General features: G+C 37.6%; 1 protein-coding gene across 2 annotated transcripts; it reads left to right on the forward strand.

Moving 5' to 3' along the window:
- The first annotated feature begins 597 nt into the window (after positions 1 to 597).
- On the forward strand, positions 598 to 23,745 carry ghrhrl (growth hormone releasing hormone receptor, like). 2 transcript variants are annotated; one of them, XM_028028769.1, is made up of 14 exons: positions 598 to 839; positions 10,382 to 10,487; positions 10,937 to 11,044; positions 13,667 to 13,758; positions 14,468 to 14,571; positions 15,960 to 16,092; positions 16,176 to 16,329; positions 16,865 to 16,925; positions 17,205 to 17,274; positions 17,923 to 18,014; positions 18,471 to 18,536; positions 19,361 to 19,487; positions 20,390 to 20,431; positions 22,222 to 23,745. In XM_028028769.1, the coding sequence occupies exons 1-14, from the start codon at positions 786 to 788 to the stop codon at positions 22,321 to 22,323; spliced, it is 1,311 nt and encodes a 436-aa protein (XP_027884570.1). In that variant the 5' UTR covers positions 598 to 785; the 3' UTR covers positions 22,324 to 23,745. The 2 variants fall into 2 exon arrangements, with proteins under 2 accessions (XP_027884570.1, XP_027884571.1); XM_028028770.1 differs by lacking the exon at positions 18,471 to 18,536 and having other exon boundaries at positions 601 to 839.
- The last annotated feature ends 577 nt before the right edge of the window (positions 23,746 to 24,322 follow it).

A 24,322-nucleotide genomic window follows, 5' to 3' on the forward strand; every position in this document is an offset into this window, starting at 1 on the left:
TTTCTCTTTGCTTCGATAAACTTGATTGTATCTTATTAAGATTTTATTTAGATTTTACCTCTAAATAAAATCCATTGGCCTTTAGAAGTGACCTAATTAGTCCAAGCAAAGCAATCCCGATCTCGAAGACCCCTGGTTTATGTCAAAGGATATTCATGTGCAAGAATGGCCCAGTCAAAGTCCAGACCTTAGTGGTGTCCAAAGTCAGGTAGATCTGTCCCTGGTTTAGCGCAGTTACTACCAGTGTGTTTGTTGATCCAGGGAGAGAACTGACAGATGTAGGACAGCTGGAGGACTGAGTATGCACAGTGCTGCCTTAGTCCTACTGACAATCTGTGAAAAAATAGCTTGTACTGTTTTGCCAACTTGAATGTGCTTATAACACACTCTCTGGAAGTACAAAGATGGAACATTATTGCAGTGTATTTTGGTGTGAGTTTGGCGACACAATGTGGACTGTCAAATCAGAGTCTCAAGCCATCTCAGGGTGTCTGACTTCAAAATAAAAGCATTCATTGCGGATTCTGGTGTCTATATACTTAATTTAATACCGTTTGCAAATCATTCGAGTGGGGCTGCGTGCAGTTTGTAGGTGTTGGGATGTGAAAGGAGTTCTTCATCCTCATGACATCCCGCACGTTGTGCCTAAGGCTTTTATTGTGGAAATGAGTGAACTATCACCTGGAGAGAGCGCGGCGTGGCGCGGCTCAGCTCAGCATCCCATCCAGCTGGAGTGAGTCTCAGGAACGCGCTGCGTTTGGACTGTTACAGGAGGAGCAGACAACATGCTCCGTCCCGATACCAGAGGGATTTTTCTTTCTCTGTGTCTTGCTCGAGTGGTGAGTCATTTGAATCTTATTGCATGGATTAACACAAAAAGAAAAAGTACTGATGAAAACTTCACGTTGCCTTCCAGGCGGGAAATTTCTTCCATAAGGGATAAACTATGTTGTCTTCTGCGTTTTATTGTTTCAATTGAGACACACGTGGACCCCCCTGCGCGCGCTAGCGTTTCAATGGAGGCAGCTCTTTGTCTCATACAGTTCTTGGAATAATTTATTGCGCGCATGTTATGACACATATAAATCAGTGAGCAGTCATTTCAAAGATGATTGTAAACTTAAAACATAATTCAAGCAAGTTCAATTATGCGCATTAAATCAACACTTGTCATACTTATTTCATTTGTATTATATGGTCTTTACTTCTTTTTCATACACGATATAAAATGGGACTTATAAATAAAAAGTTTCAGACATGTAATGAAGTCAGTCCAGAATCCTATTTTGGGGTTAAAACTTGAAGGTGACTTGAGGAAATGCCTTCTTAGTAACAGAAATCTTTTAATGGGATATCAGGTTGTTTCTCTGAGCATGTGACTTATGTTTTATGGTAAATTAAATAAGATGCAGACATGCACAAAATGTCGGTTCATATTTCATCACCACATGTTTCAAGTGAACCATAAAAGTCTCACTCTGGTTGGAAATCTTCTAGGGAGTTATCTTTTTTTAAGCTGATTGCCATATTCGAGAAATCCGAGGAGATTTTTGCCCTTTTTTTTCATGTGTGTGTTTGGGTGGAAGTGTACTTGGGTTTCAAGCGAGATGGGATAGGATGTGTACGTGAGTTTTGAAATCCGTGACTTTCAGAGTTGTTGTCCACCAGATGCTACATCTGGTTCATGCCTGATGTAAAGAATTGCTCAGTAACAAGGCTCTGCAGAACCTGATTGCACATTTAAAACACATGTTGGTCCAAACCTTTGATCCCATTGTTTTCTTTTTTTTTTTCTTCTTTTGAACCAAAAAATTGGTTCAATGTCGGTGTCCTCTCTGTTGCTGGAGCTACATGGTCCCTTTCACACACAGCATGACCAGATGACTGCTCATACTGAGCAGGTTTCTACTTGTAAAGTGAGTTCTTCCTCTCCACTGTTGCCTCGTGCTTGCTCAGGCTGGCTAGTGTTAATCGATTTGGTCTGAAAGGAATTTGGACTGAATTTGGTTTTACATAGACTTGAACCAAACCGGTTTGTGTTGCAAAATGATTTAAGATGACATTTGTTTTGAACTGATTGCTCAATGAATGAACTCTACTGAGCTGAATGTTCGGGTAGGGCATTCCTAATGCATGGGACCTACAGCAGGATCTTGCAACTGTTGATATGACATGGTCCTAATAAAGTCCTGAATTTGTTTCAAGGAGAGGCTGCTGTGGCAGGAAACCCCTCAGATATCTGACTGCTGACTACAGGAATTGAAGTTATCTCAACCGAAGGAGGCGAGACTTGCTATTAGGGTATAGGATGGCCTAAGTTTTCCTCTGCAAAGTAGCCATACTTTTATGGTAGTATTTTGCTAAATGAATCAAACAAAGCTTAGTTTCAGTTCAACTGCAAATAATTTGCTTTCATAAGAGTTGAATGCATTTAAACAAATATTGGTTTAATGCCATTTTGTAAGATTATAACAAAATGTGAAGTATTCATTTAACCTTTTTTTGAGGGCCCCTGCAAAATTAAACTTCTTTCCTTAAACAGGAACATTTATTCATTAGAAAAAGTCATCTTGTTCAAACTCACGGTAATTTTTCACACACTGAGATTTTCAGACCACAGCTCTTACATAAATTCATGAATCAGGGGGAAAAAAAACATATTTAATCTCTTTTTTTTTGTTAAATCTGCATTGCTTTCGGTGCAAATAAACAACCCATTATAATCTCCTCACTTATTTGCTACAAGTTTCTAAAGAATTATTTTGCAATAAAAACAAACCGATGGCTGTACTTGCTGTATCAATTTGCCTGTCGGCTTGCCCTATCCGTTCAGCTGTGCAGAAAGCACAGCATGCAGGAAGCAAACTTGGCCACGTGTCTCACACAGACAGTTTATCGTGTCACATTCACATGCACACACAAGAGCTTTGTGGGCGCTATTATTCCAGCGCCACCTCGCTAATTTCCTGGCTGAATAGAAATGTGAAAAGCAGGAAAACTGGTTGGTGTGATGATCTGCTTGGCACAGAGATAATGGGAGCGGAGCGGAGCACACACTCATCACCGCGCGCCTCTCCGTTCTCCTTTACCGCTCAGAGGATTGCAGTGACCAGAAACGCTTGTTTCCAAAGAAGGTGAAGTGAAAATATACAAAAGCAAAACCAGCGCTCTCTTTCATACACTAGTTGTTCAAATGAGATTAAAACGTTGCACTCTGGCCAGCACCTGGGAGGAAAAGAAAAGAGATGATCTGTTTTCATCTGCAGGAGGGGCGGAAAAACTTTAGGACATCCATCTTCTTATCAGCTTAGTCCGAGTCATTCCGCAAGGAGAATACATAACTATAGATGACAAACAAGATCTTTTTTTTTTTTTGTTAGTGACTCAGACAAAAAACCGTTACGGATGAACTTTTGACAGACGACGTGGAATAACTTTTAAGTACAGTAGGTTACAAAAATAATGATTTAGATGAGTTCTCCTCTGAGACGCTGTTTGGAGCTTATCTAACTCCTGGCAGCAAAGTTAATAAACTTATTTGCATCGTAGGTCAAAATATTCCTCTGTGTGCTCATAATCTGAACTTCAGAGGCTGACCTTGTTTGTTCACTCTCTCTGATTGAAAGGACATGTTTTTATATTTTTGTGTGCCAGAGCGTAATAGTGCACCTGATTCGCTGTTGGAAACAGAGGGTAGCGTCTGCAAAGCCGGCCCGGTGCTTTTTAGGTAGTTATAGTGGATAATGGGTTTCACCTCACTAGGAATATATATTTTTTTATCACTGACCTGGCAGAGTAAAGGGGTCTTTGGCCTTGCATTTAGTTTCAGTGCTCACATTATACAGATTTACGTTACGTAGACCCTCTAATCTCTCCTTCTTCCAACCTCTGTTTCTGTCCTTCAAATGCAGCACAGTGTCTCCCTTCATCACATCACTCTGCTGAAAAAGGGGAGAACAACTCGTGCCCTTGGAGCTTTGTAGCGATCCAGTCTTGACTCACTTTATTCCTCAACCCCCCAATATTGAGCATTGGTCTCATATCCTCGGATCCATCGTTGCACAAGATGTCGTCACAGTGTTCCCTCGTGTGAAAACACTTATCTGACCCGAGGGGTATCCATCTGTCTGCTTCCTTACTTCCAAGTAGTCTGGATTGCATTTTGATTGCAGATATTTATGACGGTGAGAGTGAATGAAGTGGCCCTAAGGTGTAAAACAAACTGAAATCAGATAAAATACATCAAAGATATGTTAAAAAAACACACACACACACACACACACAACAGTGGCCTGAAGAACCCCGGAATAAATCAGAAACTTGAGTGCATTCCAGTAAGCAACTCAAAGATGGAAAACTGCCTTTTAGTTAAATATGTTTTCAACATGGGGCATTTTGCTGTGTTTATGTTTTTTTAATGTGTTGTGTTCTGAACTGTCACACATTTGTTTTTTGTTGAGTCTTCTGTTTTGAGGTTATTTTTGTGACCGAAGGGAGAAAATAGCAGCACAGTCAGTCATACTGAGCTGAACGCCAGAGGTTTCTGTAGAAGGAAAATCTATTTGAATGCAACTCGATCACTGTGGAAACACGGGCCTAAATTTGTAATCTGCGGGTTACGAGTTTCACCTTCAATTGTGTGTAAAAAAAACATTTTTTTCAAAAAAATCTGTTTTTGCATATCCCAGATCAGATATGCAGATATGAGCCATCATTTATAAACCAATAGATGGACAATGTGAATCATATTTGGTGGTTTAAAGGGTTTTGATAGATGTTAAATAACTGTCTGATTTTCAAAATATTAAAATTAATGTCAGTGTATTCCTTTTTTTAAATTTAATTTTATGTTATTTTATGTTCTACCTAAATAATCCACAAAATAGTCACAGAAGTCTCAATTGTTTAACTCTTTAGGTGAAAACGTATTAAAATTTTTACTTCCTCACAGCTACATTTGGGCCACTTCTAGTGTAACAGTTCTTCCACATTTTCCACATTATAATTGTTGCTCTAGCTGTGATATGGACATAATTATGTAGGTATTTATTGTACTGTAGCTATAATCTCATCACACATCAGCTTCAGTATTTATTGAAGCATCACTTAAACAACTGCTTGTACAAGGATCATGAAATAAAAACATATGATGATTATTTCCATCAGCGAAGTTGTCCATACATTTTGTTAGACGGTGTTGGAACAAGGTAAAGTTAAAAAGTTTTATGTAACAAAACAGGAAGCACCAGGTCTGACCTTCATATTTGCATAACTAACTAACTAATTTTAGCAACAGAATACTACATTTCTCATCCTTCTCATTTTTTCAGTAAATACAATTTATGCAAATGAAGTGTCATTTTTTTGTCCCCATTGCAACTTTATTTGGATAAACGATAACTATGGATTGCTTCTGCACGTGTGCATTGATTGAGACAGCATTTAACACGTTCTTTAAAAAGAATTAACTCTTTTGAAAATATTTTGAAATGCAAAGACTTTACAAAAAAACAGCGGATGGTTCTTTTAAATAAATTAAACCAAGTGACTATAGAGAAGATGACTTATTTTCTGCCTTAGCAAGCAGCTCGCAGCGATGACTGTCGGAGCCATCACCGATGACAAATCAGCCTGAAGAGTGACAAACAATCCATGGGGTGAAGAGTCGGAGCTGAAGTGAGTTTGTAAATGTCAGCATAATCCGACACTGATAGAAATTATACATGTTGAATGCTCTGACGCTCCGTTTAAAAAAAAAATAGGAAGAACCATATTTACAAAACCAGAAAGAGTGAATTCCACACATTATACAGCATGTCTCTGAATTGGTTTACGCAGTCTCTGCAGGAGGCAGAATAAACTGTAGTTATCCTCTGCCTGCCTTTGAACTGGAAGAGCAGAAACAACGGGGTAAATTGCATAACCACATCTCTCATTATATTGTTAGTGCGACATTAGGAAGAAAGAGAGTTGGCAAGGTTTACAACATTTTCCTTCATCAGTGGCGAGGGCAGGCGCGATGCTGGTGGGGAGATGGTTGCATGTTTGTTTCCAATTTGAGGGAATGAGGAAAACATTTCTCTGCCAGCAGGGGTTTATGCAGTCCCAACAAGCTTTCTAAAAGGTGTTAGTTCCTGTCGCTGTTTTTGACATGAAAAGGTGTCGGTAATCTTGCACAAATGCAGGCCCTGGTTTGTCTCTAACCAGGACATTTTTGGTGCACGTGTGGATGTGTCCATGAGAGCGATATTGACGTGAAAAGTTATTTGCCAGGATCTTATGTTCACATTTTGCCACATTGCAACTTTAATGTGTTTCGCTGGGATTTTATTCAACCAAAACAAATTGGCATAGTTGTAAAGATTTTGCTACAAATAGAAATATGGATAAAGCATTTGCACTCAATCCCCTTCATTCTGTCTCATTGACAAGCATGTTTAAAACCTGCTTGTGGGTTGTTATTTTCAAAAGGTGCTGTCAATCTGAGAAATGAGTCATCAGGACATATATTCCAATTTACTGAATTAGTGTATTAGTGTGTATAAATGGCCCAGTCAAAGTCCATACCTAAATCCAATTAAGACACTGACTTGGAAGTGAATCTTTACCGATGTGTTCTATCAAGTATGACTGAGCTTGAAGCATTTGAAAAATAAGATTCTCGCTCTCTAGCTATGCAAAGTTAGTAGAAAAATACCCCAATACCCCTTCAGCAGTAATTATGGCAAAAGGTGATTCAACAAAAAAGTGCGCGAGTAGGGCTGAAAGCAAATGCTCAACATGCTGCATCGATCTCTACCCACTTCCCTGCTACTGAACATGCTACTTTGTGTTGCTCCTTCACATAAGATCAGAATAAAATGCTCAGGTTTGTGGTCCTAAAGCGACAAAAAACAATAGAGGTTTGACGCCTGTAACCACTTAAACCTCATGTCAGGTGAGGTTGTGATTAATCTGGAATCAGTAGCATTTGATTTTTACATATCACTTCATTAATAATAATATATTTATGGACCATCATGCTGTGTTTTTAAACCGTGACATTTCATTACGTCAGTCAGTCACGTCAGTCAAGTGTGGTGCAAGATTTCTGTAATAAGTTCAAATTTCAACTTTTTTTTTTTTTTTACATAGTCACACCTCTTTCAGTTCAAAAGCCTTGAAGTTTCTTAACATATGATGCAATTAAATAACTTTGTGCAGGTGCCAATATTATCGTTCCCCACACAGAGCAACTCTGATCTTTCTCTTTAAAAATAGTCACAGCACCCATCAGGTCACCCTATGGGACAGCAGCGCTCAGAAAGATGACGACTAGGGAATAATCTCTTTGACGTCCCCCAGCAATGTGGCGTCTGATGCATTGTTTCGTCAAGAGTTTGTCAGAAACACGCCACGCAGACGCATCTTGTTCTCCCTTCAGGGCTTTTTAACTAAGATGGAAATGACCCGAAACAAGGACGCCATCAAATCAACATGCTTATCAGAAACGGAGCTGGCTCCACTGGTGCTCTGTCTGGTGTCCTGCCTTACCCCGCTACCGTTCACTGGATGCAAATCTCTTTCAAACTAAAGGCGGGGGGAGAGGCCCCGAATTGGCAGCCTCAAAATTACACAGCGTGGAAATGACAAAATCCAAAATGTTCCCTCCTCATAAAGCAATTTTGACAGCAGACAGGCACATGATCATCATGTCATGATTTTCCTAATTACATGCTGTCACGGCTATTTGAACTACTCTGAATCTGCTGTACACGAAAACTCATTCCTTTAGAGGTCTGACTTATTCTTCACATTTAATCTTTATTGCTATTGACTAAACATTAACAGCTCGGAGTTAAAATTTATGCTTAGAAATATCTGCTTTTATTTCTGTTTAGAAAAGGACGCCCAGCTAATAGAACCATCCGAACAGATTTAGGTCCCCATAACACCAGATAACCACAAACACATATAAACATATACTGCCGTCAGTCCTGCCGACTTCATTTTATGCTTTATGATGTCTCTGAAGGGAAGGGAAAAATAAAAACGTAAAAGGAAGACCCCACCACTCTGTGGAGAATTTTCATCAGTCGCCCCAATGTTGCAATATCCTGTCGTAGTGAACAAAACAAGACCCGGCTCTCTGCTCTGACCTTTAGATTGAGACCACTTAAGTTCACTGGCAGCATGAATAGTAAAAAAAAAAGAAAAGACGGACTAGTTCTGATTTTACCCATTGTGGCTGAGCAACTCCAGCACTATTACACTCATCAGCAGGCATCTTAGTTTGCACGACTTTCCTTTTTAGGTTATTTTTGCCTCTATTTTTTTATGATCTAACATTTAAAATTTGACGAAAAACAAAAGCTGTGTAAATCTTTAAGGGGGCAGTACTTTAACACTGTGTTGTATGGTGTTTTGTCCGGATAAATCTTTCTGGGAACGTTTACAAAATGTACCTTCTACGAAGACCTCAGACTCTTTCTTCCAATCTCATTAACTTAATATTTCAAAAGAGAGATAATGCATTTTTAATTTGGGGTCAAAGTAATATTGGAGCAGGAGCCAAATTGTTCACGCCATTCTCTTCACATCTCAACACATTGACTAGATCCATAAATGTTTTATATACAGTCTGTGCTAACAAGGGCAGACAGCACATTGACCATTACTAAAAATATCCATTTTTAACTTCTGCACTGGATGTCCTTTCAAGGTCAAAATACTACATCTCCCTATGTAGAACATTAAATCTTGTTTTACTTTGAATTTTAGGCTTTCTGTGCCCATAATAACCATGTTTGCATATTATCATTCTGTTCAGTGTCTCTTTACAGATGTATCCTTCCTCTGAAGTGTTTAACTTCTTCTAATTGACAGAGCAGTTGAATGCAAATTTAGTTTTTTTTTTTTTTTTTAATTACTGTTTGTCGTTTGAAAATGTACACAATCTGAAGGACCTCTGAGCAACATTAGAAGGATTTTTCACTGTGTTGCTGGAAGCAAAGATTATTATCTGTGTCCTTAAGGACAACCTCTTTAAATAAATCACTCTAATTCCCCCCTTCTGGGCGCTATGGTGAAAAATTATTGTGCTTAATGTCACTGACGGAAATAGGTGAGTTTTACCAAAAGGGTAGTGTTTCAGACGGAGACCAAAATGAGTCACTGCCCTTTCATAGACTTTTTTTTATTTATTTTTAAACACATGGAAGGCTTTTGGTCGCTTCAGGGGGCAAAGTAATGCCACCTGCTTAGATATAGAAAATATTCACCTATTGATGTCTAAGCTTATTTTTTATTCATCAATGGAAAAGAAAGTGATATAATTGCACTTAAGCAACAAGAAACACTCATTAGAACCAAACAAAAAATTGTTTTCTATCTGAGGACATTGTTAGGACACCATGACGCCACAAAGCTAACCTTATCCCTTTGGCTCATAACTTCAGAGCAGTTCTTCTTGCACGCTTTCTGACAGCGATCCGTCCTTTTCTTCATTCTCAACCCATCCATAGTGGATTTACTGGTACGTTTTGGCTCACTCTCATGTTGCAGGGTCCAATTCTTTTGTAATTTTTACTTTTTATAGATCCTCTCGCATCTTTTTCTCTTTTTGTTTTTTTTTTCCCCTTATGATAGGCATGATGAATTCCATGATGATGAGCTGGTCGGGTTCTGCTGCAGCAAAACATCCCCAAACCGTCACACTTCTGCCTCCGTGCTTCACAGTTTGTATGAGGGTTTGTTGCCTGAATCCCATATTTGAATAAAACCAGACATGCCATGTGTTCTTGTGGCAGAAAATAAATAATTCCAGACTCATCGGTCCAACGAAGGATATTCTAAAAGTCCTGCTTTCTATCTGTGTCTTAAACTGCAACACATGGCCACATCGCTGAATGTCCTCTTGTGTAGACTCTAGGACGAGAGACAGAGACCGACTGTTTTGAAATCTTTTTGAGATCTATTGAAATCCTTGTGAACCTCTACTCTCGTTTTTCTAATGATTTCAGCTTTTAGGATCTCACCAAGAGGATTACTCTCTCTTCTCCAGTGAGAGGTTCACCAAGCTAAACTTCGGAGATTTTAGCAGGACAAATCTCTTCACCGATACTTTCATATCATTCACCTGATGAGACAGGCGGTTTTTGGCATACAGTGGAAATAAATGTGGGGGGAGTGTCTTAATTTGTTCCTGACCAGAAATAGCGTTTTTGGAATTACATTTCATAAAAACACACTTGCGATCAATCATGAAAGGTTGATCATGTTACTTGAGTCTGTCAGCATTGATACCAAATATGTTAGAAAAACATGAGCTTTGATAATTATTTCTCCACATCTCCGTAGCTCTGCATATGTTGAATATCCCCCCTTGCTTCTCTACCTCCAGGCTTTGTCGCTTCTGCACCCGGAGTGTGAATTCTACTTTCAGCTGGAGAAAGAGGAGCGACTCTGCCTGCAGTACATCGCCGAGCAGGAAAACAGAAGCACGGAAGGTGTGTTTTTCACTTTTTAAAACAAGCAGCCTGTAGAAGCAACTCATGAATCGAAAAGTGGCTGCGTGTGATATGAAATATACAGCAGGTGGTCAGTGTTCACATTAAATTGCAGGAAATGCTCTCAGAGAGAGCCATGAGCTGTCTGGGAAGATTGCTTATGGTCTGGAACGAAAACAGACAGTGATCTATCACTGAGATGCATCTGTAGTATGAAACATTAGGCATGGTCTCATAAAGACTAAAGATAAATAAAGGAAAGGTCTACTGAGTGGTTTCTGTTTTTTAATTGTAATTTTAGAGACGGTTTAAACAACGCTGTTTGGAATAATTGTTCACACCATTTGCATACATTTTTTTCCTCCCATGACTACATAATCACATAAGGTCTATCTCAACTGAAATATCAACATATTTTTAACTCCGTGTCCTGAAATCTCCTTTTAAAGGTTGCAGGCCATTATGGGATGAAGTTGTCTGCTGGCCTCAGGCTGTCACCGGTGAAACTGTGCAAAGAGGTTGTCCTGCAGTCTTTTCTCTGTTCAGAAACAACACAGGTAGGTGACTTAACTGGTTAAAATAAAACACATTAAGTGATTAAGTCAAAATGTAACACACTTAAAAACTATAAAGTTTTTAGTTATTTAAGGGTGTATTGTGAAGCAGTCTCATCAGCTTGCCATGGGTGGTAATTAAACCTTATCTCTATTAATAGTTAAGTAAATCTAATAATGACTGCATATAAAACTTGGTTGTTGCAAAATAAAGAGTTAGTGTTGCAAATACCGTAGTTTTTTTTTCTGTTATGTTTCAGGTATATATGTTATGGACTTAATTTCCAAGGACAAACAAAAAAAGGTTTGTTCTGTAATGCATTAAGTGGAGGTAATTTTAGTAATCTGAGCTGTCTTAAAATGTGATCATTTGAGCTTGATTTAAGTTAAGACACATTTTAAACATGTAACTAATACTGTATGTTGACTGCATGACTGTGATGTTTTACAATTATTTACAGTCCTGAGGGAGACTGTGTGAAATGGAAATAAACCAACCTAAACGTTCATAAGAACAAAGGAAAACATCTGAGTTCACAGAAGATGTATTCTCAAAAGTCAATTTAAAGCTGACATCCAACAATGATAGAATGTGTCAAAGTCATACACTGAAGTAGAAAAAAACAAGCACTGCAGCTCAGGTAAGAGCCTTATAGATCCAACTCAGGAAGTCCTTGAAAGGGGCATCAGAGGTTTGATAATTAGAAATACGGACAATATCTGTGGAGCAGCAAAAAAGCAATTGAGGGAACATAAATCGGAAATGAAACAAGGACAGTGACTAGAAAACAACAGTAAATCCATTACCAACAAAATCTCGCTATGAAATCACATAACAGAAGACGCCTGGTGGCAAAAATATTCACAACCAGAAACCTAAGTGTGCTTAATTGGGATTCTGTGTGACAGATCGAGGTAAGCTAGTGCAACATTGTGATGTAAAAGAAAAATTAAATCTGGTTTTACTTTTTTTTTTACAAATAAAAATCTTATCAATATGGGATGTGAGTGTGTTCAGTGCCTGTGCCAATGCTAGACATTTTTTTTGCTGCAATTAAAGCTGCAATGAATCTACTAGCTTTAAATATGTGGAGAAATCTTTGACCATTCGTCTTTGCAAAATAGCTGAAGCTCAGTCAGATTGGGTTGTTAATCTCACTTTAATAGGCTTAAAAAACCCAATCAGCCAAAAAAATGTATTGTTCAAGTACATGAATTTTTCTTTGTTTCAAATCAGATCCTAATTGAATTGAAATTTCAGAACCCGCCCAGAAAATGAACAAAGATGCCAACTTATATTGCATTCTACTGACCTCTGAAGTCAGCAGTTGATCTAGAAATAACATCAAACCTAATTTAACCACATTCCAGCTAGAAATAGGAAAATCAGTGCGATTAACTAATTGTTGTACCTAATAACCAGCCTAAATATTGTTAGATACAATCTACAAGCAGTCTGCCTCAGACGGTATGAAATGAATCACAAAGGCCACATGTTCACAGAGAGAACATGCATTTTATGTGATCTAAATTATGTCACTTACCTCTGACTGTACGTTCAGTGACGCTGTCGCTTGCAGCTTCAAATGAGTTTTCTCCTTAGATTACCTCATGTGTAGCTTCACATATTTTGACATAAACTCTGTCCAGCTTTAATGTCATGGCTGAAGAAAAGCATCCTCACAGTATGAAATTGCAGCCACCATTCTACACTGTGGCTGTGTTCAGGGTGAAGTGGAGTGTTAGCTTTCCTCCAAATGTGGTGTTTTGCATGTGGGCTGAAAGGTTTACTTTGAATCTCATCTGATCAGGCTAACCTTTTACACATTTGCTGAGTCCCCTACAGGGCATACAGCAAACTTTAAACAGGACATTTTATAGCTTTCTCTCAACAAACAAATCGTTTATCCTAGGAGAAATCCAGATTTGTGGATCTTCTATCTTCTATCTTCAATTCTTGGCTGCTTTTGCTATCAATTTTCTATGTGTAGTCTGCCAGTTTAGGAGCATGGTCTAATTTTGGTAGATTTGCTCTTTCCATTCGCAGATACTGTTCAAATCTTGGAATATCGTTTTGTTGCCTGTCTTGTTTTCTCACAGCTTAATCTCCATTCTCTCTGATGTTTTCCTTGGTCTTCATGATGCTGTTTATTAAGTAAAGTGGGCTAAAACGTTTACTTCTGAAGCCATCACAGAACAGCAAGATGTACTGTATGCCGAGATTAAACTAAGCACAGTTTACTTTTATAAACTTTACTTTTATAGGCGATTGGTTGCACTGGATTTCTTTAGGGCTATCAAAGATAAGTGAGCTAAATTCTCCAGTTCTCACAAAAATACTGCAAAATTTCTCAAATCTCTCGCACCAACTTGTAAATGTTTGTTTTATTTTTTCTCCACTCGTTTTAGGTCATTTTAAAATCTGAAAATCATTCATCATTTTGTTTTCACGTCACAATTAAGTGATTCTACGTAAGAAATATGACTGTTCAGAGGTGTAAGGAGTCTGTGATAGACTGATACTTTTTTCTTAAAAAAGAGAGAGAGGCTCAAATATGCTCCAGAAGAGGATAGCATTCTAAGTCAATACAGTTGACTTCTTGATCACCTAATTTCCGTCTGTAGGGTCGGTGAGCCGAAACTGCACGAGCCGCGGCTGGTCAAAAGCTTTTCCAGCATACCACATTGCCTGCACTGTGGATGATGATATTCCTGAGGTAAGGGTCTTTGAAACACGACAGCTTAACTGGTCAAACAGAGAAATGCGGGACTCCAAAGATTAGGAGCGCAGAGGTCAACGAGAATATTGGAAACAGCTGGAGAAAAAAAGCAGGAGCAAACTGAGAGCTGTCTGAAAAAGGGGAGGAAGCACATAAAAAGCACAAGGACAAAGCGAAGGGCAAATCTGTGGCAGAATCAACTCACCAAACAGGCAGTGAAAAGAGGGATGCTCCATATGTCAGGAGCTGCATTTTTCTCATTTTAATTTAAAGCATTTTGACGTAATGGTGAACAGGCTTCTTGGAAGAGAAAATAAGACCTATTTTGCTGTAAGACCAAAAATATGTTTGATGGACAGAGTCATAAGTCACTCAGCAGGAAATAGCTGAAATTATCTAATTTCTGTGAAAAGAAGAGAATGGTACTTAATCACAATGTTGCTTTTGGAAGACACCAGCAATGAGATGGTACACCTTTTGTTTTGATGTGAAAAACCTAGTAAATGTTCTAAAAGCTGCATTGATAGGATCTCCCCTGCATTTGTTTTGCATCCATCTTTTCAGTGCAGTTAAGTCTCAACTTTACCAGTAATTTAGTCTAATTTAGGGACATTACTCTTTACTTATTTATTTTGGAGTCCGACAGCTTTGATATTTCAACATAATGTCCTTTCACACAAATCCGTCTTTCTTGCTCCGCTTTTAGACGGAGCAGTCGTACTTTGCCACTGTGAAGCTGATCTACACCGTCGGCTACAGCCTCTCTCTGGGGGTGCTGGCTGTGGCTGTCTTCATTCTGCTGATGTTCAGGTATGAACGTGATAGTAAAAGACTGTTCTGGGTTATACGTCACATAGTAAATCTTGATCAATGAGCCACACGGACTCTAGAAATACTGTTCACAACTCTGTTTATAAACACTGTACAGCTCTGGAAAATAAAGTTAAGAGACCACTGCATTGAACCCCACTGAAAACCTCATGGTTACTCTACTAAATATTGATTTCTGAACTCTTCCTGAATTAAAACATTAGTATTGTTGTTTCTAAATGAGTATGAACTTGTTTTCTTTGCATTATTTAAGGTCTGAAAGCACTGCATCTTTTTTGTCATTTTGACCATTTCTCATTTTCTGCAAATAAATACTAAATTTTTGTTTGGATTATCGGAGACATGTTGTCAATAGTTCATAGAATAAAAGAACAATATTCATTTTCCTCAAACATATACCTATGAAAAGTAAAATCAGAGAAACTGATCATTTTAAGTGGTCTCTTAATTTTTTCCAGAGCTGTATGTCCTTTTACAACTGTTCAGATAGCTTTAATTTTTCATAGTGCTTTTTTAAAAGCATATCAGAAATTTAGACTGGAGTTGTAAAGCAACTTTGTGACTACTGAATCGAGATAGTGGTAATAAGATACCTGTTTGCATTTCAAACAGAACTAAAGTTGATTTGTGTAGGTGTCCTCATTACAAAAACAGGAGGATGTAACATTTACCTGAAGAGACTTCTTTGGTTTAATAGCAAAGCACCAACCTTCCTCTCTGACCACTGAAAACTAAACTCTTTAACTCTTGTGGGAGTTAACACACCACCATGCTCTTATTTAATAAATGTTCACTTCCCTGTTATTGAAAACATGAATTCTGCTTGTCGGGGGTTATTTAAGTATTTTTATACACAAATCTGATAAAATCATCTATTCTCTGCTAATCAGCTCTTTAATTTAACGTTTTTTGTTGGAGGTAGTGCACACAAAACTCTGACCCTAATGATCTATCGATTAGCCTTTAAACATGTTTCTTGGACTGATTTCACAATAATCTACTCTTAAAAGACAGAAAAAAAATTTAATTTCAAGTAAATCTGTGAAAAAAATGCTCAATTAAATATGTTAATTAAATTAATAGGAACCAAAAAGATATAAATCTTAAAATTCTTAATTGTGTAAAATTGCATGTCAGTTGGTGTGACTATTTATTTATTTATTCATTTATTTATTTATTTTATTCTTACCTTTTATTGTCTGTTTGAAATAAATAAATAAAATGTCCTGGAAGAGGGAAAACTATAAAAACATTATCAGTTCGGCAGAAAGATTTTAAAGAAATTTTATTTTCTGTAATTGTTGTGCAGTATAGCCTTCAGCACATTGCATTTGTAATGTAATGTGCTGCCTCCTGCTTTCCAACAGGAGGCTGAGATGTGCCAGGAACTTCATTCACATCCAGCTCTTCCTCTCTTTTATCCTGAAATCTGTGGCCGTGTTCATCAAGGATGCAAATTTGTTTCCAAGTTATGACACCAACCACTGCACCTTGTCCACAGTAAGATAAACACTCCCATCAGGAGAGTTTGGGATTGAATTCGCCGTCTAATTATTCACTCTCTGTTCTTTTTTTCGGTCCAGTTTGCCTGCAAGGCTTCTGTGGTTTTCTGCCACTACTGTATGATGACTAATTTCTTTTGGCTCCTGGTAGAGGCGCTCTACCTCAATTCCCTGCTGCTCTCATCTTTCTACCACAGCCGCCGCTGCCTTTGGGGCCTCAGTATTCTGGGATGGGGTGAGAAGCTCAATATAGCAAAAAATGCTGAAATGTGTTTGTTTCTGTAAGCGACAGGCAACAGATTTCAAGTTTATGACTTAAACATATTTGTATTCTATGGAGCCAAGTAAACGGTTTTATTTTAGCAATTTAATGAAGCCACTTGTTTAGCAATTACTTGGAGCCAGTAGTGAAGTTAAATGACTGTCACAACTTTTAAGCTGCTATTGTATTTGCCAACCTGTCATCTGTGACTTCTCTTTGAGGTCTCTGACCTGAGCAGGTTGTAGTTTTGTGAGTAGATTCTGTGTAGATGTGCAAGAATTTTTTTCAGCATAAGTGATACCAAACAGTCATTATGAGTTTATAGGAAAAAATTAATGCATAAAGCCTCCTAAAGCCTAATCTGCTCTTAGTAATTGCAGCACAGCTCAGAGACGATATAAAAGAAAATTCAGTTTCATACCCTAACAGTGTAATTATGATTTTGCCTTCTCAGTGTGTCTTGATTAGATCTCATTGACATTAATTTTGGTTTCCTGCCTCTCTACAGGTGTGCCTGTTGTCTTTATACTTCTATGGATTGGATCCAGGGTTTACTTTGAGGACACAGAGTTTGTATAAAAGCTCATGACTTTTGAAATTCACTTACATTGTTCAACTATGTCATTTAGTCTAAGCAATTAAGAATAATGAATCACAGTACGGTAAATAGCCTCATTAAGTTTTGAAAATTAGTTTACGTGTGAGGTGTAAGTTTAATTTAGGTGATCAATTATTTTTCGCTCTTAGATGTACTTTATTATTTGTGCTTGGTTTAACTGTGCTTTTGTTGCTTTTGCTCAGATTACATGAAACAACTCCAAATGTCTTTAAAATATCTTCATCTACAGATGTTGGGACAACACCAAGGACTCTCCTTACTGGTGGATCATTCAGGGACCAATTGTTGTCTCTATTGCGGTAAAGCTCCCATTGAAAAACCCTTGGCTTTTATTCATATAGAATCATACAGACTGTGTGCAGTGATGGTTTTTGATATGAGCAAATATGGCTCACTACCTGGCCATACACTAGTATGGTAGTGGTAGTGACCACTACCATCCAAGAGAGTTTTCTGTTGCTTATTTTTAAGTCCAGTCAGAGTTATTTATACATTCAAACACTACATACTCTTTCTACCTACCAACCTGCAATGATTTACACAGTAAAAGGTTATGTGTTTTTATTTTTGTTTTTTTGGGGGGGGGGTTCAGAATGGGCTTCATTAGTGGAGTGGAGTGTATATTTGATTTTTTTCAGTATTATAGGGAGTGTGAAGGTAGAGAAGGAAGAGTATATCAGGACTTCGATCATGCAAAAACCATTACTGATTGTAAAATAACTTTTTTAACCTTTATTTTAGAGACATTTCAGAGGAAGGAACTTGTAAAAAAATGAGTTTGTGCTGTTGGAGCAGAGTATAAAAATCTCTACCAACACCAGTCTAAGTCAATTTTACAGTCTGATGATCGTCACTTTGCCTTGACATTTAGTAATGTTGGTATGAAATTTTTTAACATTTCAAGCCTGTGAGAACAGACGTCGATTTGTTTTTTTTTTAATCAACAGGTCAATTTTATGCTTTTCGTGAACATCATCAGAATCCTCATACAGAAGCTAAATCCTCAGCTGATCCAGTTCAATAACTCCTCTCAATACAGGTAATACTCCGTAAAGTTTGAGCAGTGATGCACTTTCTCAGCTCTCAAATGCTGATTGTATGTACATCCTTAATCCAAAGACCACTGAAGTCTGCTGGAAATATTTTCAAAGAAAATAGAGTGCTTGTTTGCAACCTTGAAGTCTGAGGACTGCTTTTATTAAATTTAGATTATTTTTTTCCCCCCTCAGACAAAGTGTAGATTTTTCAGAGTCTTGGCTCTGTGACTTATTTGTGGTAAACTCCTGCACTTTCTCAGAGTGATGATTGACACTTCTTTGAATACTTTTTAGCTCTCGGATGTTGAAAGCTGCAGTTTGCGCAAAAGCTGTTGATACACTCGTAGTGTGTCCTGAATAATTCATTTGACCTACATGCTGAACATCAATCTACTCAGTCTGGCCACGTCTACCTTTCCTCTTACCAAGAGCCTTATCAGAATTTCTAATTGAAATAGGCTCACTAATAGACTGAGTGCGCCCGGCACATCAAGTATGCTGGACCTCATAAGAAACATATCAAGGTAAGTTAGAAGATGCTTGATTTAATTATCAGCTACGGTGCATCTATACCTGTAATACAAATGCACATGATATATAAATACAAACACACGCATACAGAGTAATCCTCCCAACTGATGTCTGATCTTCCTTTTTACCCGCTTGCATCAGCAGCATTCAGGTGTGAAAGGCTCTATCTCTGTCAGGTCTATATACCTATTAAACAAACACAGGAAAGACAAGAGAGTTAAATTCTTTGTTCTCGCGAGGAGAACGGACAGAGATGTGTTTACAGTTACAAATCTCCAAACGCTCTGAAACACATTTGTCCGCTCCTCTCTTTTTATTACTTTCAGAAACCCTCGTACATCGGGCGCTTGCAACTTCTCAAAGGGAGGGGGAAAACAATTCATCACATAGTTGCAGCGCTAATGACATTTACTATTTAGACACATGTTATCTACACTCTAAATCCCTCTGCTCCAGTCGAGTAACAGACAAGCCGGCGTCGAGTAGGACAAGTTATATATCACACAGAAGAGCAGAATTTATTGCTGACCAATAAACTCTGCTAGAAGAGTTATCTCCGCTATCTCCCAGGAAGGCTTTACTGCTCTCTTTCTCAAGGAAGTCACAGGAAGGAATCAAAGTTATTTAACACACAGAAACATTACTTAAAATAGAAGAAAAAGAGAAAAAGCATATAATTATACATTATCTAAATGTAACTACAAGGCTAGATGACACAACGAATATTTGATAATTACTAAAAATACAATTTATCCAACAATCTCCGACAGGATGTTTCACCTCTGGTATCTGGATTTTATTTCCCTCTGTGCAACAGGCGCCTGGCCAAGTCCACCCTCCTCCTCATCCCTCTGTTTGGAACCCATTACATGTTCTCCAGCTTTCTGCCTGACTACTTAAACAACCTACGCTTCTATATCGAGCTCTGCTTGGGATCTTTTCAGGTGCAAATGTGAACTTATCACACAAACCTGATTAGTTTAGGAGAAAAGACCTAACCCAACTTGCTTCTGTTTTGTTCGTGTACACAAGCCATTTTACGTTCATGCTGTATATTAGTTTATTTCTCCTTCCAGCTTCAAATGTTTTGGTATATTATATAAACCCCAACTGTGAAAAATTTCAAATCAGACATCTATTTAATTTGTAGCTGTATATTTTCAAAAGATACTTTGTGCAATATTTCTATTGATTGCAGATTAATTATCAATTTCTCAGACAACACATAGATCATAAATTTATTTGCATAGCCCTTTACAGTAACCTAATAGAGTAATAATAGTAATAATACTGTATTAGTTTACTGTATACAGTAATAATTGCAAAAAAATAAAATAAAACATATAAAACACAAGAAATAAAGATAAAAGAACAACTCAAAATATAATAAAGTATGAAAAAAGCTACACAAATTCACTTAAAAGCTATGTTAAATATACATTTCTGGGGTCTTGACTTGAAGAGGCACAGGTCAGAAATCAGCTGTAGATACTTTGTTAACTTTGTCACTTGTTGCACAATATGATGTCATGGTCAGGCACAAGGCCAACACAGAAAATTACTTTTAAATACTTTTGAGTATGTTCAGATTCAGATGAGAAAACACTTTGACTGCTTGGAAGCAAACTGAACAGAACTTGAAGGTGATTTAAAACTTTTGCACACATCAGCACTCTCATGAACCTTAAGCATACAAGTCCTCCATCACTGCTTTAAACTGAATGCCGACTTGCGGTCGATCTGTAATGTTAAAGTGAACGAAGACGGGTTCGATACTTGCTGTCGCACAAGACACCCGAAATCCAGTGAATGTGACATTTAATAATACAAATCGTCTCTTTCACAGGGACTTCTTGTTGCTGTCCTCTATTGCTTTCTCAATCAAGAGGTCAGTACAAACCACACACTCAAGTATTAGCCGTAACACATTCAGAACAACTCCCTGATTTATAGATCTCTGACGCATAAGGAATGTGTTCAACAATATTGAAGACCTCTGAGAGGTGCAGGGGGGAAAAACTGCCAGCACTTAAAGTACCAAAACAATTTGCCACTTCTTTCCGCCTTGTTGCATAAGTGAAGGCCCCAATGTGGTTTCAGTAATTATCATGATTAATGCAAGGCTGATCTCCCATCAATCCCCAAGTATAACCTGTCTGTCTGTCTTTATCTGTCCTTGTGCACAAACTTAATGTCTAGTTCAGTTTCCAAAAGGACCTTGCCGATAGTAGCTAAGACTGAATTTTGACATGGATTGTTTCTCTTATTTTAGACATTGTCTTGCAGACAAAGAAATACTGGGGCTTAAACTTAAGTTTTGCTTTAATAAATTTTCTTTTTTGTTAGTGTATTTTTAAAGATCAAACATTGTTTTATTTTTACTACAGTTTCCATTTTCTAGTATGTAGACTTGTAGGTCATGATAGTTAAATTATTTTCATGCCCAGAATCTAATAATACATATGTTAAAGAAAACAAAAACATACAGTGGAAGAAAAAAGCAAAACCAAGCAGCAAAGAGTATCAGAAATAGGTGCAGAACAATAATTTCATAAGGGGCCCCAAATGTGGGCATCAGTGCATAACAAATTGGCCACACAAAAAGAAAACATGCATAGCAAAGTCACAAAGCTCATAGGTGTGTATTCTAAAGTGAAGATTGGTGCATTGATTTATTGAGTGAAATAGTAAAAGTTTGCAGAAATATTGTCTTTGAGGTAGTAGTTTGGTACGAAAGAGGATTAGAGCTGAAAAAGCAGCAGCAGTGCGAAATTACATAAAATGGCTATTTTGAAATCTGTTTGATGTTTGAAATCTGTTTTCAAAAATGATCATTTCTGGTCTCCCAAAATACCAGATCTGTGTGGACTCAAAGACTAAACAAAAAATCTTTGCGAATAAACCTAATCTAGTCTCTGTCATACCAGGCCTTAATTATCAAGACTCTGTAGTGGAGGATTCAGGTGTGTCTTGTGTCTGAGACTCTTCCAAGGATTGCAGGACATCAGACCTCAAGAACTGGAGTTTGACACTCCCAAACTGGAAAAACAAAACACATACATACGTAGACTGTGCTAGGAGGAAACAGAACACAAAGGAAGGCTTATGTGAGAAAAGTAAGAGTGGATCACCATCTCTGTAAATTTCTCAAAATGAATGAGTGCAATCATACATTCAATTGACAAATTCTCCATTTGGTAGTTTTTGTCAAGAAAACATCTGTCCAATTGCGTAAATTGGCAATGCAGTTTTTGCAATTCATTTTTTTTTTTGCTATTTAAGTATGAGGCTTCAAATGTCAAGAGAACAATGGATTGCAATTTGTTTTGTATCAAGATTTCACGTGTACTTCTCCAAAATGTGGGGACAGTTGCCCTTTAAAGGCTCAATTAGTAGATCCATAACTTTGTTCTACTCATTCCATTATTGACTATTACCACTGAAATTTTTTTGCTTTGACATTTTACCATCCCTTACTCAAAGAGTTATAATGGCAGCTCATCAATGGTTTATACCACACGTATCTACTGAAACTAAGTGGGCTTGATATTATAAAATGTTAAACAATGTTTTCTTGGTGCTCATATATAATTAGTTTTTTTATGACAGAGAGGTGTCTTCTTGTCTTTTTCTTCAGTCTTACATATGTTCTCCCTTGCACTTAATCTTGTGTTGTAGGTGCAGAAAGAGGTCCACATGCAGTGGCTGAGGTGGCAAGAGAGGAGCTACGGTGTGGTGTCACCTGCAGCAAAGGGGAGCCAGATGGACACTCCCTTCTGATACCTCTCTGGTGTGACAGCCGAATGTTCAAACGGGACTGTTTCTGTGCATATTGTATCTGTCTAATAAGCTGTAGTGCACGCACAGTGATTGTTTTTGATTCCTCAGCGAGCTCTTTGTCCGAACCGCATGACAGACTGTTGTACTGACTGCCAGATTCTCTCTGTTCTTCATCCAAAACAGAGAGAATCTGAAATCAACTAAGATTTCAACACATGCTCACATCTCACACAACAGTGCCGGATAGTTCTTGCATACATCTCCCTAACCGCACACTAATCCCATGAAAAGAGCAGCATTCTGCCTTGGAGGCATCGCTCATTAAATTAATCACTCATAATAATTTCAGCAAGCCGAAAGATCGGCCTAACAATTATAGAGCCGTCATTTACAAAATAAAATGTTAAACTTGGGTTTGTTTTAATCAAGAAAACAATGTTTCCTAATTTACATTTTAATGTAAACATGATGTTGACTCTGGCCTGTTCAAATCAGTGTCAGCTTTTGATTTTGGTGAGAGAGCATTGCATGTGCATTAAAAATATACCTATATATGAACATTTTATATTGTTTTTACTCTTATGCTCCTTGCTTGCTGTGAATCACACTGAGCCCACAAAGAGTGAGGCACAAGTTACCTCAAGACTTCTTCTGCTTTCTTCAGCTGGATTGGATTTTCCCACGGTGCTATTCATACCGGAAACGCCATCGATTGAAGTTTTTGTTCATTTTTCATTTGCGTATGTATAAAAACCATCTGTATTTGGTTTTTACTTTGAGGTGTAGTTGTGCTTTCTTACCCTCTTTTATTTATTTATTTATTTGTATTAAACTCAGTTTCTACTACTAACTCACATTCAGTATTGTGTTTGTTGTAAAAATCTGTAAAAGTGTATTTTAATGATATGATACAATAAATAAGCCTGACATTGTTTTGTTTTGTTTTTTTCAATCAAAGCACTTGTACAAAAAGGCCAGATATTGACTCTACAGGTCTGCACTTTTTGTGATCTTTGTGTCACAGTGAAGATCAGTGTCATGTAAGAGCATTGTTTTGCCTTAAACTGAATGTAAAATCTGTCATAGTTTGTGCCAGTTGTTATTAAGTCTCCATAATGGATTTTGATGTTGCTGCCTTGTCTTGTCATCACTCTGTGGTATTTCCTGTGAGTTCAAGCATAGACTTTTGTCCTCAGTAGCCTCTCTTAGAAAAGACGATAAATTTCAGCTGGCAGCTGGGAATGTTGAAACACTGAAAATTAATGTCTCACTGTTACTAACTGTGATTTAAGCTACAAGTGACTTTTATTACAGAAGCTGATTTTTTAACGTTCTCATCCAGAAAATTAGTGTGAAACAGTATTTGGAATTGTTTTGTTGGCATCACATGAATAAACATAATAAATGAGCTTTTTAAAATCATTGACATGCTTCGTGTGTTTTTGAACAGTTCTGAAGTTAGATTCATTCAGAAGATACATTTTCACTGGCATGGATCTGATTAAGTTGAGACGTTTCATTGTACTATTTCTTTGTATCTTTTATCAGTGTAGGAGAAAACCTACATTATTTTTTTAATTTTTTTAACAATAACCGTGTACAAGTTATGCCCATTTATGTTTGGACAGACGTAACATACTGGAAAGAAGCCACACTCCTTTAGAAGTCATCACCAAACTTAAGATATAGCTCAGGCTGGATAGTTGACATTTTCACTTCAGAAATTAAACAGATTGTGTTCAATACATCTATAGCCCTGGCTGTCAGATGTTGCCCTCAGAATAATGCCACCACCTCTGTGTTAAACAGCTAATTTAGTGCCTTAGATTTAAAAGATTCTCTTGTCACTGTAGCTTAGGCCCGAATTAGCATGAGTTAATTGAGTTAACTCATGCTAGTGAATCCATGTCAACTCCTAACCTGAAAATATAACTGAGCAGACTCTCATAGCACGATGTGGAACTAATTTAAATATTGTTGAATATAATAATGTACAGTT

This window comes from Xiphophorus couchianus, chromosome 9 (genome assembly GCF_001444195.1).
Source record: "Xiphophorus couchianus chromosome 9, X_couchianus-1.0, whole genome shotgun sequence".
NCBI classification, from domain to species: Eukaryota; Metazoa; Chordata; class Actinopteri; order Cyprinodontiformes; family Poeciliidae; genus Xiphophorus; species Xiphophorus couchianus.